At 29.9% G+C, this 20,191-nt stretch overlaps 1 protein-coding gene across 4 annotated transcripts in view; it reads left to right on the forward strand.

Annotated features, from left to right (window-relative positions):
* The window catches only part of LOC134725087 (bifunctional 3'-phosphoadenosine 5'-phosphosulfate synthase-like), a 38,208-nt gene that overhangs the window by 14,274 nt on the left and 3,743 nt on the right, over positions 1-20,191 (forward strand). For 3 of the 4 annotated variants that reach the window (XM_063588611.1, XM_063588608.1, XM_063588610.1), the window contains exons 2-9: positions 13,096-13,446; positions 14,464-14,602; positions 15,165-15,283; positions 15,760-15,873; positions 16,241-16,352; positions 18,268-18,473; positions 18,981-19,112; positions 19,593-19,722. In XM_063588611.1, coding sequence (XP_063444681.1) covers positions 13,096-13,446; positions 14,464-14,602; positions 15,165-15,283; positions 15,760-15,873; positions 16,241-16,352; positions 18,268-18,473; positions 18,981-19,112; positions 19,593-19,722 — 1,303 coding nt within the window. Of the gene's footprint in view, positions 1-7,967; positions 8,129-13,095; positions 13,447-14,463; positions 14,603-15,164; positions 15,284-15,759; positions 15,874-16,240; positions 16,353-18,267; positions 18,474-18,980; positions 19,113-19,592; positions 19,723-20,191 lie in introns of those variants that run through there. The other variant, XM_063588612.1, reaches the window with a different exon arrangement.

Raw genomic sequence — 20,191 nt, forward strand, 5'->3', positions numbered from 1 at the left:
CTAATAGGGACCTTATCAGACTGGCTTACACAGACATCATAATCTGCCAGGCTGATAGGGTTATCACCATCTGACAGGCTGAAAGGGATATCACCATCTGACTGGCTGACAGGGACATCACCATCTGACTGGCTGATAGGGACATCACCATCTGATTGGCTGACAGGAACATCACCACATGACTGACTGGCAGGAACATCACCAACTGACTGACTAATATGAACATCACCATCTGCCAGGTTGACTAGGACATCACCATCTGTTGGCTGACAGGGATATTACCCTCTGACTGGCTTACAAGAACATCACAGACTGACTGACTGACAGGAACATCACCAACTAACTGATTGACTGATATGTACATCACCATCTTCCAGGCTGACAGGGACATCACCATCTGTCTGGCTGCCAGGGACATCACCATCTGACTGGTTGTCAGGGACAGTATCTTTTTGCAGCATCTTCCTGAGAGTTTTCTTCATCACATTTATTGCTGATCATCTTTTTCTTTCTTTGGTTTATATTGCCTGTAGATTTTTTTTATTAAAAAAAGCATGTAAATTTTCAAGACCGACACCAATTTTGTTGTCAATGAAGAAAATACACTTCTATAAAGAATATTTATATTTAGAAATAAAGATGAAGTTTGATGGTGGTAAAACAAGTTAAATTATCAATAATCTCTTTATAGAGCAAAGGAGTTAGTAAATGTTATCAGTTCTGTTCATGCGTGTAACATTGACAGAAAAGTAAAAGGTTGTATGTCAATGTTACATACATGAAGACCAGAAGATATAAGTGGTGTGCTTAATAGTCAACTTTGGAGAAATAATATAATTGCTGCCCAGTAATATCTAATTAATCATTTAGGTTATAAAATGTTATATTAATGTCTGACTTTAAGGAAGTAATACCTTTGCATGTAACATAAAATAATCTTGACACAAAATATTGTTGTCAATGTTACTAACTAGTGTTAAAAGACAAATTAAACAGGAAAACATGAAAACGCTTTAATTTTGTAAAATAAAAATAAGATAATAGCTCCATATGGCAGTAAGTTTTGTTTACGCATGTAACACTGGCCTGAACATGTAAAAGTCTAAATAATAGACTCTGTCAATGTTACATACACAATTTCTTAATGAAAAAAAAGTTTAATTTGGGTTTACTTTATACATTATTTTTTAAAATAAGTATCATAATAATAACTTTGAATATTAAAAATTAGATAAACTGTTGATTTTAACACAGTAAAATCTTCTCATGTAACACAAAAAAGACCTGATACAAAAATCGTGGTCCATGTTACTCATAAAGTTATCATAGGAGCATCAAAGAAATTGTGTGATGACAATATTTCAAATGTTAGTCATTTATAAACTCAGATAAACTCATTTTAAAGCTCATAACAGAGGTTTGGAAATCAATGCTTTTAAAACATTATAATTCTGGGTTATGTATGTAACATTGACAGGAACACCAACAAATGATGAGGAAAAATTGCTGGTCAATCAGGAAAAAAATAAACACAAATAATTAAAACTCATTTATTTCTTTAATATCATTTTAATGAAGCAAATTTAAATTTCAACAAGATTTTATTGATTGAATAATTGTATGCACATTTATTAGGTTGTAGCATGTAACCTGGACGCAGAAGATGTGTCAATGTTACATGCCTTTAAACAATTAGAATTACAAGTAAATATTGTAAAGTCTAGAAATCAAGAAAGATCAACAACTTCTCTGTTTAGAATTCAGCATAAATTTACATTTGATTTAATATTATGCACTGGCCAATTATGCTTTAAGTGTAATAAAGTAATATTGTTTTTATTCTGGTGTCAATGTTACATTTAATGTTTTCAAATTAAGTGGCCAGTTATCTTTATAATGCTGAGAATGAATACAAGTACTAGTTAATCAAATTGGCAATTAACCTGTGGTATTTCATGTAATAAATTAGATTGATAAGGCAAACCGTACAAAAAAAAGCTTTTGCATGTATCATAGACACCTTTCCTTGGTAAATATTTTCGTGTCAATGTTATGTACAGAAATCTCTCCAGCAATAAAATGGATATCGTAAGGGTCAAACCTGTTTAAATACAAGATAAACTTATATTTTTTGACAAAATTGCAAAGCAAGTCACACATCATTATCAAAGAACCTAATTTACACAGAAAGTGCATGTAACACTTCATTGTGAGGTAAAATTAACCTGGTCCCACTCTCTTATCATCTGCTTGATCACTGGTAGATGCCAAGTGTGAAAGATGGCAAAGCCACATTTTAATGTAATTGTCAGTGGGTTGAAATGTGAAAAAAATAATTATGGTAATGCTTACTATAAAAAGTATGCAACTGTTATAAAAAGATGAGTATTATTGGGCAGTATTGACACGAAAATAAAATAAATTTTCTTACCTTCTATATTTTTCAAACTTCAGTTGATTGATAAAAATCATGAAATCCAAATTGTACCCATTGTTGACAGCTTTCAAAATTTGCCATGCTGGACCAATAACTTGTTTCCAAAGCTAATCAGCTAATGAAAAGGTGCATGTAACATTTGTTGACCCGAAAAGTTACATGCACTTGTCCATTTTCAAACGTATTTTATTTGCAGCAATAATCGGTTTCTGTACAAAATGGGGTTTCTAAATGATAGACCGATCATTTTGCAGTTGATTTTCAACTATTATAGTAGAACAATTCTTCAGGCATATTCTAAATATGGCTAGGGGTTTTGCCACTGCAGAAATGTCACACTTTTTGTCTACAGTTTTCAACTGCCAGCACTTAACAAGTGCTGATTTTTTGTTGATTTTTTCAATTGGATCAAATTTTTTTGCATTTGGCAATAAAGACTAACCCACTTTGATATTTAAACAATGTTTATTCTCCAAATTTGCATGATTTCTTTATTTTTTAATTGGATAAACACTATTGACCCTAAAATTTCACTAGCGAATTCCTGCCCATATATATATCTACCAACAACATGCCTGCATGCATCATGATCATTAGTAATTGTATACAAGAAAGATTTAATGTTCTTTCATTTGATTTCTTTTCAAACTTGAGGCTTGAGAATGTTGAGTGACAGCTTGTTGGAGTTTCTATGAAATCAACACAATCTTTTGTTAGTGCAAATTATCTATATTGATTATTAACTATTTATATACTGAAAAGATTCATTTCTGGAGCATCAATGAAATTTCTTTCATACGTGGCTCAAAAGGACAGTAAATTTTCCTTTTAAGAATTTAACCATTTATGAACTGAACATTTGTTGATAGTAAATAATGAATTAGTTGTAACAAATTTGTATTGCAAAATTTCATGTTTTGAGGTTAATTAAGTTGTTAGTAGGAATTTGTATTGACTCTCAACATGTTAAAATGGGAAATTATATGTTGGTTATGAAACTTTTGGTCTGCATACAGTAAATGATGAAGTCTACTCTTGATGCTGAGTAACTTATCCAAATATAAACATAAGTTTCCATATGACCACCTCTGATCAGATTTGATTCTCATTTTATCACTATATTTATTTTATATTAACTTAAGTTAATTTTTTTTCTTTTACTTAACTTTTGATCAATGGGGAAATGAGAAAAGCATGGTTGCCCATGCAAACAAAAAAAAATGAAAAAAAAAATCAGTTTCCCCTCAAAAAACTTATGTAATGAGCCTCATGAGGTATTAAAACATGAGATTAATTCTAAAACATGTCAAAGATAATCATGAAAACGATCCATTGTGCACTTACAAATGCTTTAAAAATATTTATATAAAATCTTTCTTTCTGCATACATGGCATATATGACCGCCATGCACTTTTTTAAAGCAGGCCTCAAAATTCCAGCCGGGATTCCAGTGGAATTCCAGATTTATTTTCTCTTGGGCGCGGATGATAATGACAAAGAAGAAATTTTCATGGAGGATTTAATTTCCTTTATTTCATAGAAAGTATATGTCCACGAAATTAAAACCTCCACCAAAATTTAACCTACATATGATATCACTTCCATTTACTGGAAACCAAGAAATGAAATCCCAATGAAATCTTATATAGAGATAAAACTACGAAATTTTAACCCCACAAAAATTAAAGTTTCGTAATTCTACAGTATATATGTTTTAGACATTCTAAAACTTCTTCTAATGATTTCAGTCATGTCAGTCATGCAATCTTAGTTCTTCTAGTACTTGTTAACTCTCAAACAGATATTTCTCTCCTGTGCTTAACCTGCTAAGGACTAAGTAGAAACTTATTTTTCATTAATTTTTTTCAAATATTGAAAATCAGTTATTCAAATTGATGATAAGTTCTACAATGAATCAATCAGTTTCTCCAGAATGTTTATCTAAAGTAGGACAAGAAGACTGGTAAAAACAATTATGGTACATATATGTATTTGCACAAGAGTCTTATAATATTGTTCTTAGGAAACTTGAAATGGAGAAATCATATTCTTTTCATATAACAATCTTTCTTAGTTTCAACCAATAGGACTAAGCTAAGTGATAAATATTTGAGATTTCAATAAATTAGTCCAGTCAAACTAAGTTGCAGCAGAAAATGTTTTAGTTCTTATCTATAGCATAAAGCCCCTAATATACTCAGAAAAAAGTTCCATAAAATCTAACTTGAGGAAAACTCATAATAAGCATTTTTAATTTCTTATGCAAATAGGCATTGGAAGGGGAGATAACTCTGCAAAAATGAGTCTTTTTTTCAGTTTTTAGTTGATTCTCTTTAAAAATTCATGTAGTGTATGATACTTTTATGAGTTTTTAAGTTTGTAGTAGACTATATTATATAATCTTCTGCTCATGAAATGTACAAAACCTAAGAGTTTTGGGTATTTTTTTTTTTTTGCACAATTTTATTAAAGAAATGGCAAATTTATTGCTTTGTGACCATTTTGAAAGAAAAAAATGTTAATATTTGGTATTGTTTATATCTGTAAATTACATTTGTTCAGCATCTACCTTGTTCAAAGAAACTTTAAACTACAAAAAGAAGAATATATAAAAGACTATTATTTAAACTTGGAATTATTTTCAATTATGGAATTTGTATAATTTCTTGAGATTGAAATTACATGTTTTTTTCTGTAATCTAATGTTCTGTGCGGCGCACAGCACAACCTATTTCCCAAAAAATAGCACATTTTCAATAGAACGCCTATTTGGTTTTATTCAATTTGAGATTCTTAACCTTGACATTCTGAAAAAATCTAATAAATGGATTATGAAATCTAGGTTCAATTGAGCTTGATAAAGGATATGAAAACTCCTTTACAGTTGTATGTTAACTCTTAAGATGGCTAAAGGTTTAAGAATCAAACATTCTGTTGAATAGAAGAGGTCAAGTTATAATTTTGTATCAACTTTTATTGATATTTCTGCCTTTTTTGCAGAGTTATCTCCCATAGCAATGCAAATCTCCATAGGAATTTTAAAATTGTGATTTTTGTTTGTTTGCCTCTAGTTAGATTTTTCTGTGTGTATTTGGGGTATAATGCTAAAGAATGAACACATACAAATCTTCTGTTGCAATAACTTTAAGGTTGAGGGTCAAATTTATGCTAGATTGACTCGATGACTGGACTAAATGTAATGTTGCATACATGTATTGCATCAACATTTAAAATACAAATTTATATATTTTCAAGCTTTGCCTTTTTAATACTTTTTTCAATAATAAAAAAACATTGTTCAATTTCTGAATCTACAGTTTATATATTTGAACAAGGGTTAGAGTTTAAATGTCATAAAAGTTCAAGGGCAATTCAAATCAAACCCTATTGAAATATTGCATTCTTTTAATGTATTACCGTATAGCGGGTTATTTTCGCGGGTGTAAAATTTCGCGATTTTCATTGAATAAGGTATACGAAAAATTTTGGCGGTTATTATTTTGGCGGATTCGACATTTTTAGCATTACCTTTGCATGTACACTTTTAAATTGGCGGAATTTATTTTGGCGATTTTGTTCTATCCGCGAAAATAAGCGAAAATTTACACCCCACGAAAATAACCCGCTATACGGTATTTACCATGTTTACAGACCATGAATACAAAACATGCAAAAGGAATATATATATATCTTAATGAGTAAAGATTTTAAATGGTACTGTAATTAACCCACTACACTGGGCCATAGTATGCTAGAATATAAACAAATCAACAAAATTAAGGTCAAAATAACAGGCTTCAAAGGGTTTGCTCTGTGGTATGGGATTTGCTCATCGTTGATGGCAGTGACTTATAGCATGTATAGTTGCTGACTTCTAAATGATTTGGTGTAGGGTAGAAAGGTTTCTCGTTTGGCAATCGAATCATGTGTTGTAACTTGTAATCTGAGTTGTTATAACTCGTAATCTTGTTGACGTCAGATTTGTATATTAAAAGAATTACACTGTAATATATTTAATTATTTACAAAAATAAAGTATGTTTTTATTTTGTATTTTCCTATGACATGGGCATTCTATTTAAAATTCTGAGATTTAAATGTTATATTTAGTAGTTGTAAAAATAAAATTGAATAATTAAATAGAATTGATTAGTATTAAAATATTTGTTAAGTCTTAGATCAGTTATGAGTTAGAGTAAATGTTTATAAGAAAGCTGATTTCTTTTAATCTGCACATCACGAAATCAGTTTTCGTAGTAATCTCATGCCACGTTCACACTGACATTTAATTCGAATTGAATTTGAATCGAATTGGCTAATCAAGTTCACACACTCTTCTATTTTAATTCGAAATTAAAAGTTAACGTCGTTTGGACAGTAAAGTGAATTTGATGATCATTTCAATTCTAATTAGAATTGACGTTAGGACGTAAAACGTTTCGAATACTAATTAAATTAATTCAAATTAGTTAACTAATGCGAATCGAATTCGAATTACGTGTGAACAGAGCATTATAATTTAACAAGAAAACAAGAAGACAATTTTCTTTTTGTTAAATTTGCAAGAGTCAAATATTTATATCCCTCTTAAGCTTAGCTTTATAAAGTCATGAACAAAAGTAAAAAAATACCGTACTCTGATTTCAGAGGGACCAGTCCCCCACTTTTTGTGGAAAAAATTAGATTGATCATATAATTGCAGAAACATGACTGGGGCTAGCCCCCCTCCACCCCCCCCCCCCCCCCCCACCCCCTCTTGTGCCTTCAAGCTGCAATGCCTGCATTTTTAGAATGAATTACCTCCCTTGAACACTTAAGCTATTTTTCAGCATGATCTGTTGACAGGTAAAATACAGAACTGTTATAAAAATTAATGCCTTACACAATGTTCTTTGATCCCAGAATAACTTTTAAGTGATATTTGTTACTCTGATAATTTGTCAATTTCTGCAGCTACATTTAAATTCTAAGTTATTCAATTATTCTTTGACCAAACTAACTTGATTATTGAACTGCTAATTTTAGAAGCCCCTTGTAATATTGAAAAATATGGAAGTTGGGTTATGGTTTTGAATTGTGTAATAGAACAAAGTTATGCTCTTCTTTTACCATGTTAACAATCATCATGTACATGGAAAACAAATATATACCTTTAATATAAATTGAAAAGAGTGTTTAGATTTTGTATTGAAGAATATCCAGAAGTCAATACTGTGTAAAAGTAATTACTGTTATTTGGATAATGTAAATACCGGTAATACAAATAATACACATGTAAAGGGTTGAAGACGTGCATTTAAACTTGTAACTAGGTAACTCTGAGTTAAAAAGGTGGATTGTTAAATAAGAACATTTATCATGTTTATCTGTACATGTATAAAAACAGTTCATATGGTCTGAAGGTGGAACCTTGAGAAAGATAAAATCAAGTAAAACTGATGTCATAATACCTGTACATTACTGTAAAAATCATTAAAAAACATATTGACACCTGACGACATAAATAATGACCTCTCATTTTGTAAAATCACTCATCCAATGACCTTACGCTATCTATAAATACTAAGTAAAACAAGTCTATCATCCATACCACAAACACATCATCATATTGCCACGTTATATGAAAAGTTTTTAAATCAATATATTGTACGAAGAGGATTCAACATGTCAGAGAAAAAGCTGATAACTTCAGTAAGTCTTATTTTTTAATTTTATGTTAATTGCAGAGAACTCTTTAAATTTCTTCCTATTTCTAAAAAATATCATGAATAAATTACACATAAATATATGTTTACAAAGTTTTGTTTTTAACACACTTTTCTGCACTCAAGTTGTAGTTTTTAATCTAAATCAGGTAACAGGTGCAGTACACTAAAACATTAGATAATGGTTGATTGTCTTGGAATTTTCAAAAAAAGGAATATAGGACTGTAAGATTATTGATTACTTTAATCATATAGAAGGGGAGATGGAGTTTTAATCAAGAGGCCCGCATTTCAAGATCATGACAAGCAGTTGAATAAGTTTATTCGATTTAAGATATATATCAATATCATGATCTGGTAACAGATGCATACATTAAAACTTCTTATTTCTATTTTAAATTCTTGATTATCTGTAAATTTTCTGAGAAAGTACCTTTGTTTTATCATACAGAAGGAGATGATTATACCAAGGGGGCATTTAAAAAAAATGATTAGAACTTTAATAAGATGTTTATACATTAAATACAGATTTCTTAAGGTTATAAAATATAACCACAGAAATTCACTAATCACCAAAACAGCATCCATGGTATTGTAGACATCTTTTACAAATGTTAATGTTGACAGCAAATAACTTTATTTTTAAGGACATACACTAGCTAATAATTAGTGTTCGTCATGTCCATAGGAGATATTAGATATTTAAAAATAACTTCAAAGATTTATTCTTGCTCTGTTAATCACTACTACCGGTATATTAATACTGTTATTTGTCATTAAGGTTAAGTTTAAGGTTTTTAAAACAATCAGATTCTGTAAATGGCAGAGACTAAAGAATCCCAAATCTAATAGTACACTATTTAAGGGCTCTGTACACTGTTTTTAACAGATATACATGACATACTAATATTGTGAACATTATGATGATGTGCAGCAGCAGTAAAATGCTATGAATTAGGCACATGATTTAGTGTTTTAAATATTGACCTTTGAATTGACACTGCCAGTACATTATTATCTATGTTCTGCATTATAGTTTAAGAGATACAGAAATTTGACCTAGATTAGGTTACATGTTCGGTATATAGTACATGTAGTAAAAATATTCAAATCAGTTCACATTGTCATTCATACTTACCTGACTGCTTAAGTATCACACTCACTACAGGAATTATGCATTGGTGCATCTGTGCATATGGTGTGAGACCACAATATTTTGTAGTGCATTTCTCTTAATAGACAATAAATGAAAATTAAAAAAAGTCCCACTTGCGCTTTCTAAATATTTTTTTTTACAGTGGTGTTGTACTACTTTTTGGACAAATCATATCAAAATTATAGAAAACTTCATCTGCTCTTACTCAAACTATGGACAATTTCATGTTAAGTGGGTCTTGAAATTTTTTGACGACTTCTGAAGTGTTAATTTTAAACCTTTTTGACTTTTCTTTAAAATTCATGGCCCAAATTTTTTGACTGTCATTTCATTCCCCTACTTGCTATTTGAGGCACAAAACATGGAGAAATACATTTGGAAGGGGTATAAAAAAAATTGGCAAGACACTACTAAGGGACTATATTTGTGGACAGCAAATATCAAGGGATGACAATTGTGATCTAGAACCATATTTATATATGTATGACATTTTTACATTGATTAACATTCATTGGAAATAACTGCTCAAATCCCTGCACTTATAGAAGCATTCATATGGGAGGTAGCAGTAGCCATGTTAAGATGTTACAATAAACTAAGTCGATTATAAATCCTTTGGTTTTTAATAGACAATTTATAACATTTTGTGTTCAAAGCAGACCTATATGATGTGTTTGAAAAAAAACACATTAAATGAACACAATTAATGAAGAGAAAAAAACTGTCTCACTATATTTATATAAGTACACATATCCTTTTACCTGTGACTTATTAACCAACTTTTTGCATAAATGACATTGACAAATAACTTTCTTTAAGTAATTGATGTTAAATATTTTTTTTAGAACAAAGTGTTGCATAATGGGTGATACATTGTGTATTTGTATATATATATATAGACACCCTTTTAAAAAAGATGTGGTTGAATTTCCTAGGGAGCAACATCCACTAAAATATTCATTCAGATCCAGTGATGATGTTTTAATTTAAAAATGTCACATTTGTTTACCCTATGTTTTGTTAGAATTATAAACCATGACTTTGATACCTTTTAGTGAGAAAACTAATTTAAAATTAAACCACTATTTCATAGTTTTACCAAATTTTCTTTATAATTTAATTGATTAAAAAGGTGTTGTATCATTTAGATCTCTTAAATCTTTAATGGCCATGGCAACTTACATTAAATCAAAGTTTTGATGATGAAATCAAGAAATATATTTATGGTTTTATTGACATTTAATAGTTCATGTCATTGATGAAATGTGTTATAAAATCATTAGTATGATGTTTGTTTATGTATGTGGGAGTCATACTGCCCAAACAGGGGCCCTTAATTTAAAAGAACCATTATTGTATGTCCACTCTTTGTAATTGTATTAAATGTATTTTTCACCTTTTAATTAAAAGTTATTTTTCAGTTCTAAAAATAGAATGAAACTGGCATATTTAGATTTATTAATGTTTAATTTAACAGTTGTGTATAACTGTTAAGATATGCAAGACAGTGCAACTAGGCCATTGAAGCAGTACTAAATGTATAGTATTCAACCACTTATAAAGATATAACGATCATGTACAGTCTTTTTATACAAAGTAGATTGCTTAAACCATTTATTTATATACATAGCAACAACTATCAATATAACTTCATGATGGTGAAGTTTCAGAATGGATCAATTTTAATTGACAATGGACTACTTGTTAAGAAAACGTTTTAAAAAGATGTTTAAAGAAAAGGGTATGGGAAGTTAATGAGATATGAGCAGAATGAGGAAGAAAGGAAGATACCTTTAAAAAAAGAAAGAAAATTGTGGAAAATAATCAATAACATGAATAATCTACCTGTAATTTAATAATTTATGAGTACTTAAAATAAAGATTTAAACAATAATAAAGTTTAAAGAAGTTATTTCCCAATTCCTCATATATGTAGGGAAAAAATAGATTTTTCTGGAGTACATGTACAAGTTTTACCATTTTTTGTTCCTCCGTATAATGCATGACTTCAATCTAATAATGTCTTGTTCCTGCATATTGATGATTAGAAATTTTATTCTCAGGGTAAATTTATATTGATGGCAGTACTCTTAGTTATTATCACAGGATCTTAAAGTTCTCAGGTTCCTGTATATCAACGGCTTTCAACGCTAGTAATCCTATTCTCACAGGAAATAACGTCTTGATTGTTATGCCAATTACAATTTTTTGTAGGAAAAAGAAATGTAATACTGTATATGAATTTTTAGCTTTGTTGTGATGTCCCTAATTTATTTAAAATTTAAATTTAATATCATGGAAAATCTATCAAAATCAAAAGTTATTTATCAAAAATATAAGCTCCTCAGTCCTCAGAGACGTTATTTGTCATAGTTAGTTAATTTTCAAAACTGATATGAATAAGTTATACATGCATGGGCGTATCCAGCCATTTTAAAAAGGGGGGTTCCCAACCCAGGACAAAGGGGGGTTCAAACTATATGTCCCCATTCAAATGCATTGATCATCCAAAAAAAAGGGGGTGCAAAGCCCGGGAACCCTCCTCCTGGATCCACCACTGACATGTACACACTGTAACAGTTACATTTATAGACATGATAGATAATAAAGTGTATAATGTGTGTCAAATTCAGAATTGTGCTCCCATTTTGTAGATATGTTGCTGAGCCAGTACTTGAATATTGCTTAGAAAAACCAAAGAGTACACAATTAGTAATTCTTCACTATGCGGATCTCATGTACTTTTTGACTTCCCTAATAATTTCACATCACAACTCCACAAAAAGCTATCAATACATAAAATTGAAAAAGGAAATTAAATGCATGATTAAATATGTAAAATGTACTGAAAAAGTTTCAAAACTTTAAATATTATACTGTGTTTAAATAATCTATATATTAAATGAAGTAAAGAAAATACTTTAGAAAATACAATAGTTTGTAAGTGAGTGAAGTTGAATTAATTGGTAATTTTAGAAAAAATATAATAGTCAATAGAAATGCAAGATTTTTGTTTAAGGTATGCCTTATTAAGCTAGAAGCACGATTATTTTAAACTTTTTTTTCAGAAATATATAAATATAGTCAATGTAAACGTTCTATGTATATTTCTTAAATGTAATACGAATAATTTCTAGGAATAAATGAAAATAATATGGGATCTCTTAAATGTTGCACACAGATTAAAATTAGTTATCAAGGTGAAACTATGATAATGGAATTCAATAGGCTACTGAATTATAATGAAAATTATTTCTTGGAATGAAGCACTAAAAATAGCCCAGTAGAAATTAAAAAAAATCTTTTGAAATGTTTGAATGGGCTGGAGATTTATAAGTAATACAATGTTGTTAAACTGGTTATACTATACTGAACCAGGAACCTTGTTATTTTCCAATAATTCATTAAAGGCCAAACCACAAATTACGTACTTACATGTCTTTACTACATTGGACTAGGACATATATTTATTTGTATTGTTTTGAACATTTTTTTATACATGATACAATACAATGTATATATATTTTGTGAAAAATCTAAAAAGCTATGCCAGACCTTACTTGTAAATTTGTAAAACAGAAGTTTGACATGACATTCATTGAAACGACAAATATTTGAAGACATCAATCAAAAAGATCACATTTAATGGGGAAAAGTGTTGTTTTCTATGAAAGATTTGTATACATTTGTAGTAACGTTGATTTATATTTATAGACTTGGTCAATATGTTACAAATAAATAACATTAAAAACTGGATGGACATGAAGAAGGAAATTTATTTTGATTATCATTTACAGGCCGTGCAGAAAGCCACAAATGTTACGTTTCAAGAAAACCTTGTTGGTCGTGATAAGAGAGGTCAGGTCCTAGGACAAGGCAACCGTTTCTTGGGATGCACTGTTTGGTTGACTGGACTCTCAGGAGCAGGAAAGACAACTCTTTCATTTGCTCTGGAAAATTATTTGGTTAGTCAAGGAATTCCATCATACAGTTTGGATGGAGACAACGTAAGAACTGGTTTGAACAAGAATCTTGGATTCACACCTGAGGATCGTGAAGAGAACATCAGACGTATTTCTGAAGTTGCTAAGCTATTTGCTGATGGTGGAATAGTATGCCTGACATCCTTCATCAGTCCGTATGAAAGGGTTAGTAAAGAAAAATATCATACAATTATTAGCAATATTTTAAGGTCAGTTTTATTTTTGAAAAGGCTTGATTTTTTTTTTTAACTTTGTAAGATGGTTCCATATATAGAATTTTTAAATCAAATCATATGATATTATTAGTTAATTTTCCTTTCTTATCTGCTTATGGCCATCTGTAATAAACAAAATTCACAAAAACTAAAACAGTTCCTCTACAACATGCACTATACATGTCACTCAATGACAATAATATATATGTGTGTATGATTATCATTATGATTCTCATTATGATTCTCATTATGATTCTCATTATGATTTTCTCATTATGATTCTCTTTATGATTCTCATTAGGATTCTCACTAGGATTCTCATTATGATTCTCATTTTAAATATATATTTTAAAATTCTTAATTTATGGAAGGAGAGCTATACTATACAAATGCATGCCTTATGAACTAGTGCATGTCCATTTCTAGAATCATGATTTCATAGAAGTAAACAAATGTTTATCAAGTAACTTGATACTATCAGCTTTTTATAAATAAGCAATAAAACTACAAATTAATTTCAGATACATGATATTCAAAGATTTTAAATGAAAAAAAAAATCGCAATATTATATTTCATTCCAGAAAAATGTACTTAGTTGGTTTTCATGAGTTTAGTTAATTAAAAAAAGTATAACAAATATATACAAAAACTCCTGAAAGGGGAAGTTCATAAAAACTAAAAATTAAAATGACTGCTCCAAAAATTGTACTAAATAATATTGCCCACAGCAATAATATTGCAACAGAAACGTAGGTCAATTTTCAGCTTAAAAAATCATTGAAAAAATAATGTAGTACTCAATCAACTTCATGTGCACGTCAAAAGCATTTCACCATTTATATCAGACTAAAATTATTAATAGATTTCTTAAAATCTGCAAGGTCCAACTTATTGTATAAAATTGAGAATGGAGTTGTGTATATAGAATAAAAATGTCTTATTTCTGATTATATATCTGATTTACAGGACAGAGCAAAGGCCAGAGAATTACATGAGAAAGCAGGACTAAAGTTTGTGGAGGTATTTGTAGATACCCCACTAGAAGTTTGTGAAGAGAGAGATGTCAAAGGACTGTACAAGAAGGCCAGAGCTGGACAAATTAAAGGTAAAAATTGTTACAGTTATTTCTTGCCATATTCTTGCTATATTCTCTGAGATTTATGGTTTAAAAAAATGACATGCTATCTCTCTATTTCACAATTCACAATCAGTTTGGTTCATTGGACAGAATTTGATGCACAAAATTTGTTCCAATTCAGAAGTTATTAATGTATAATGTAATTCAAACTCATTATTTAAATAGTCTTCTTAGAATCAACTGATGTTGATTCTAAAGGTATTTAAACTTGATAAGACTCAACTCAGTCCAGATTTGGTAGTAAAGACAGAAAAGTAAACTGTAATTGGATCTTTTTAAAACTTCCTAAGAAAATATAGATATAAGAAGATATGGTATGAGTGCCAATGAGACAACTCTTCATTCAAGTCACAATTTATAAAAGTAAACTATTATAGGTCAAAGTACGATCTTCAACAATGGGCAACATTTACTCCCAAAGATTCAATGAGTTGGAATTAGGCTTTTTTATTGACAGAAAATAATTGTCATTAAAAATAAACTTAAATGTATTGAACATATCACTAATTTTGATATGTTTCTATGACAGGTTTCACTGGAGTTGATTCAGCCTATGAACCTCCATCTAATCCTGATGTTAGAGTAAAGGCTAGTGAATTTATTGTGGATGAATGTGTTAATCAGATTGTTCTACATCTCATGGAATTGGTATGTGAATTATATTGTAGCTTAACAAATAGTATTTCCCCATGGCCTAGCTGCTGAACTGAAGCTCTTATGGTCCTTGTGATATATTTTGACATTTGTAGACAGAAAATTGTTAAAATACATCAGAGTTACAGTTCGGCAGCTTGGCCAACATGAATAGATTTGGAATTGTCAAATAAGTAAAATTACAATATCACCTTTTATTATTATGGTATACATTATTATTATTTTGATGACAACTTTATTAAATTTTTACCATCATATACTACTGTTACAAAATCATTTATACTTGATTGTGGAAATCATTATTTATCAATAAAAAGAGATATGGTAACTTGGAAAAAAATTGGCAAAGACACATGCAACTTTTTTTTATGTCTCATAATCTGGTTCAAACCCATAATTGTATCATAATAATGAATTCAACTTTACAGTTTTTCAGCTATTTTAATATTTATTTACTCTATGTTTTTAAGGGAGTAGTTCCTTCTACAGCCGTCAGGAGCGTGAAGGAGTTGTTTGTACAAGAGAACCAACTAGAAGCTGCCAAGGCAGAAGCCGAAGCTCTCCCATGTATGGAGATCAATAAGGTATTTAATTTACTATAAATTATTAATATTAAGTATAAAAATTGATAATGAAATAATGATAATGGTGAGATTTTTATTGTAAGAAATTCAATCATTTCCTATGTACATAATGTATTTCAGGCAGTACAAATAATTTGTTATTATTAATTTTTTTCGTAACATGTCAGGTGATTTTGAAAAACTTATCTCCATTGATTTATCCCTTACATAAACACATTCTGACGTTATCATTAATTAAAGTATTTATTGCAATATTTTGGGTGTAAAATTTTTCTCTTAAAGTTTTTTTGAAAGTCTTTCCTCTTATGTTGGATTTTTAGCAGCAGTCAAAAGATACTAAAACTAATGTGATATATTATTTTTTCAGCTTGATACTCAGTGGGTACAAGTTTTATCAGAAGGTTGGGCCACACCATTGAATGGTTTCATGAGGGAGAGAGAATACTTACAATGTCAGCACTTTGGCTGTTTGCTAGATGGTAGGTATAACAAATGTAAAACTTTACTATAAATAGAAAAAAGAACATGTGGTATGATTGCCAATGAGACATCCTCTCACAAGAGACTAAAATGGCACAAAAATTAACAACTATAGGTCAATGTATAGCCTTAGACAATGAGCAAAGCCCATGCCACATAGTCAGCTTTACGGATGTACTTAGGTGAGGTTAGGTGAAAATTAATAAATTAAGAAGTTAAAATTGATACTATAAGCTGGTAGAGCATCAATTAAGGATTTAAATAAGCTAAAAAATAATGATAGGTCATGGACCTCCTTTTCGCGATATTTGAGATTTAAAATATGGCGGGAAAAGGCTGACTCGGACTTTTACCTTATATTTGCATTGGTATTATTTGGTCTCAAAACAAACGAAAGAAAATTAAGAATCTTCTAAAATTTTGGTAAATGATCTTTCATGAGCTATTAAGTCTTATATGAAAAAATAAATGGGTGTTATGGGGCAAAATATTTTATATTGTATTGTATGGGAAAACACCAAGGAGTCCGAACATTTGACACAAATTCCAAAACCTCACCTAAGTACATCCTCAAAAAACACTTCTATTGAAAATTTTGAATTTGTTTTAATCAATTGTGTAAAGTTTAGTTCAAAAATCAAATTGTCCATGTCCCTATTAGCTACAGCATTATGACTGAGGTAAAAATGTTTCTTTTTCCTGGATTTTAAAGAAAAAAACTGTCACTTGACTTTTGATTTATAATTGCTTCGGGGAAAAACAAGCATTTTATATTAAAATAAGAATTTAAATGGCAATTTTTATAAATTACCTATGATAGATGTCATTATCTGTAGTTATACATGGTGTAATTTGACATTAATCATGTTAATGCCTGAATGACTTTATAAATTGGTTTTATCCTGACACAAAAGATACCCTAGGTTTTAATATTTTCAGTAATTCAAATTAGGATCTAGGGTAAAATGTTCAGCAGCAATTTATCTGCACTAGAAATGGTTGTCATGAATAATATTTATTTCTTGGTTATTTAACTGGGTCACTGATAGAAATTATTATGTAAGGACTCTTAGAAGATTTCGTAAGATGGCAAAAATATACATATATTATTATATACAAATTTTATGTACAAATTATATTAAAAAAATCTAACTGTTGTAACAAAAAAATTTGAAAGATACTGAGAAATAAATTGAGAAATGGTGAATGTGTCAAAGCGACAACAACCTGACCATAGAGTAGACAACAGATGAAGGCCACCAATGGGTCTTCAATGTAGCGAGAAACTCCTGCACCCAGAGGCGTCCTTCAGTTGGCCCCTTAAAAAATATGTATACTAGTACAGGGATAATGGACGTCAGACTAAAGCCTGAATTATACACAAGAAACTAAAATTGAAAATCATACAAGACTAACAAAGGCCAGAGGCTCATGTCTTGCGGCGGAGTTAAACATGTTTATGAGATCTCAACCCTCTCCCTATCCCTCTAGACAATGTAGAAAGTATACAATTAACAATATCTTGATATGATTTTTCCAAAATCAGAGAGAATATGACTATGATAAAAATTGACTATTATAACAAATATATTATTTATTTAATGTGGTACCAAACACATTGACTAAAATTAAATTGGCTCGTTTAATTTTCATAAAAAAAGATTATAACAAAATAGTTACCTTGACCCTTTGACAAAAATAGAAAGATTTAAAAAAAACTTGAATCATATCACACACTTTACCAGAAAAAAATCATTACAAACATAGCAGTTTGCCAACCACTTATTTTGATCATTAAGAATCTTAATATTTCCTAACAATAGACCAATTATTAATTCTGCTGAATTGAACAGAGTTATCTCCCTGCAATGTTATATACAACATTAAAAACTATTTCTTTTAAATAATTTGCAGGAGGTGTGACGAATCAGTCTGTACCTATTGTACTTCCTGTGTGTACTGAAGATAAAGAGAGACTGAAGGATTGTACTGCCTTTACGTTAAAGTATGAAGGAAAAAATATAGCTATCATCCGAGATCCAGAATTCTATGCACATAATAAGGAGGAGAGATGTTGTAGACAGTTTGGGACTAGTAATAAGGGCCAACCATATGTCAAGGTATGTTGTAGACAATTTGGAGATTATTACCCTTTTCCAACGGTTTGTCCCAAACTTTTTCATTTCCATTGCCTACCTCACCCAAATGTTTTGAAACTTATATACAGAATACCATAAAAATCAGATCAGGTACGAATTTGGGTAGCATCCCTTATATCATTTTTGAGTTGTGTCCCTTTGAAAGGTTACATGCAAGTGGGGTCATCATCTGTGGTCCATGGACACATTGCTTATTTATTTTGTTAAAAACAATAATGATTTTAAAAATACAAAAGATGAAAAAAAAAAACAAGAAAAAGGAAAGTGTTGCCATATATAATAACAATAAATGATAGCAATTGCAATAATAGTTTTAAAAAATGTTAAAAAAAATGTTAAAAAAAATAAATGTAAATAGATTAATTGTTTAATTTTTTCAAGCCACTTAACTTTTGAAATTAAACTTTGCCCCTTTGATTTTGATTTGAACACTTTAATGCCATTTCTAAACTATATTATTTTTTTCAGATGATATATGAAAGTGGTGACTGGTTGGTTGGTGGTGATTTGTCAGTGTTAGAACGGATAACTTGGAACGATGGTCTAGATGAATATCGATTGACACCATTAGAACTAAGAGCAGAATTTAGAAGACTAGGGGTAAGTGTGATTTAATTTGGATGTTGCTAGATACTGAACAGAGTTTTAAGTGGGTAATTTGGAAAGATATTAAATTTAGATAGCATTGCAACCATATGAACTTTAGTAGAGTTTGATTGCACCAATTGAATGTATATGGAATAAATTATCGCTAGAAACCTAAGTCGCACAAAATTGAAGTGGCAATGAAATTGATAAAGTTGTCATATGAAAAATAACGATAAACAGATTATCATTTGTCATTACAACTCAATTACTTTTCTCACTATCACCATACTGGCTCCAGCAAGAAAATCAATCTCTTTGAGAAGACCAACATTAATCTATAATTTTCTTTGATTCATATCTTATCTTTACTGAAAAGTTTTGTTATATTACAAGTATTTAAAAAAAAAGGTATACATTAGATTTTAATTGAATAAACATTGAATCACAGTATGTCTTTACCACATTTTAAATTTATTCTGTTATTCATTGTAGGCAGACGCAGTGTTTGCATTTCAGCTACGCAATCCTATACACAATGGACATGCTCTATTAATGGCAGATACAAAGAGAAGACTTATAGACAAGGGATACAAAAAACCAACCCTTCTACTACATCCTCTAGGTATATTTTCCCACAATAATAATCCTGTAATTCACATGATGATAAATAAATTTTTTGCAAGTGCCCCTCTGCAAAATAAAAAAAGATTCCATATTCTCTATAGAGTGGGGGGCCATATTCCCCGGGGACACACTTTTGCCCTTTTATGATTTTGAGGTGTAAACACTTCAAAGGATGGCTGAAATGGAAGAAATGTGCCGATAAATTATAATTTTATAACAAATATGATTATTTTTTAAACTTAAACAAAATTACGTCACTTACAGCAAAAGATCCAAAAACGGACAACGATTTTCGGTTAATTTCCTGAATATTAAACAGGTTTTTCAAAGATTATTTTCTTAGTAATTTTTTGACTGATTGGCCTAAATTTCTGTTTTGTACACCTTTGAAATGTCTGCTGTTCATCTATAATGAAATTTATTTGATAAATATTATATAAAGCTGCAGTTATTTGGTTTTAAATAGA

The sequence above is a fragment of the Mytilus trossulus genome, chromosome 7 (assembly GCF_036588685.1).
Source record: "Mytilus trossulus isolate FHL-02 chromosome 7, PNRI_Mtr1.1.1.hap1, whole genome shotgun sequence".
NCBI classification, from domain to species: Eukaryota; Metazoa; Mollusca; class Bivalvia; order Mytilida; family Mytilidae; genus Mytilus; species Mytilus trossulus.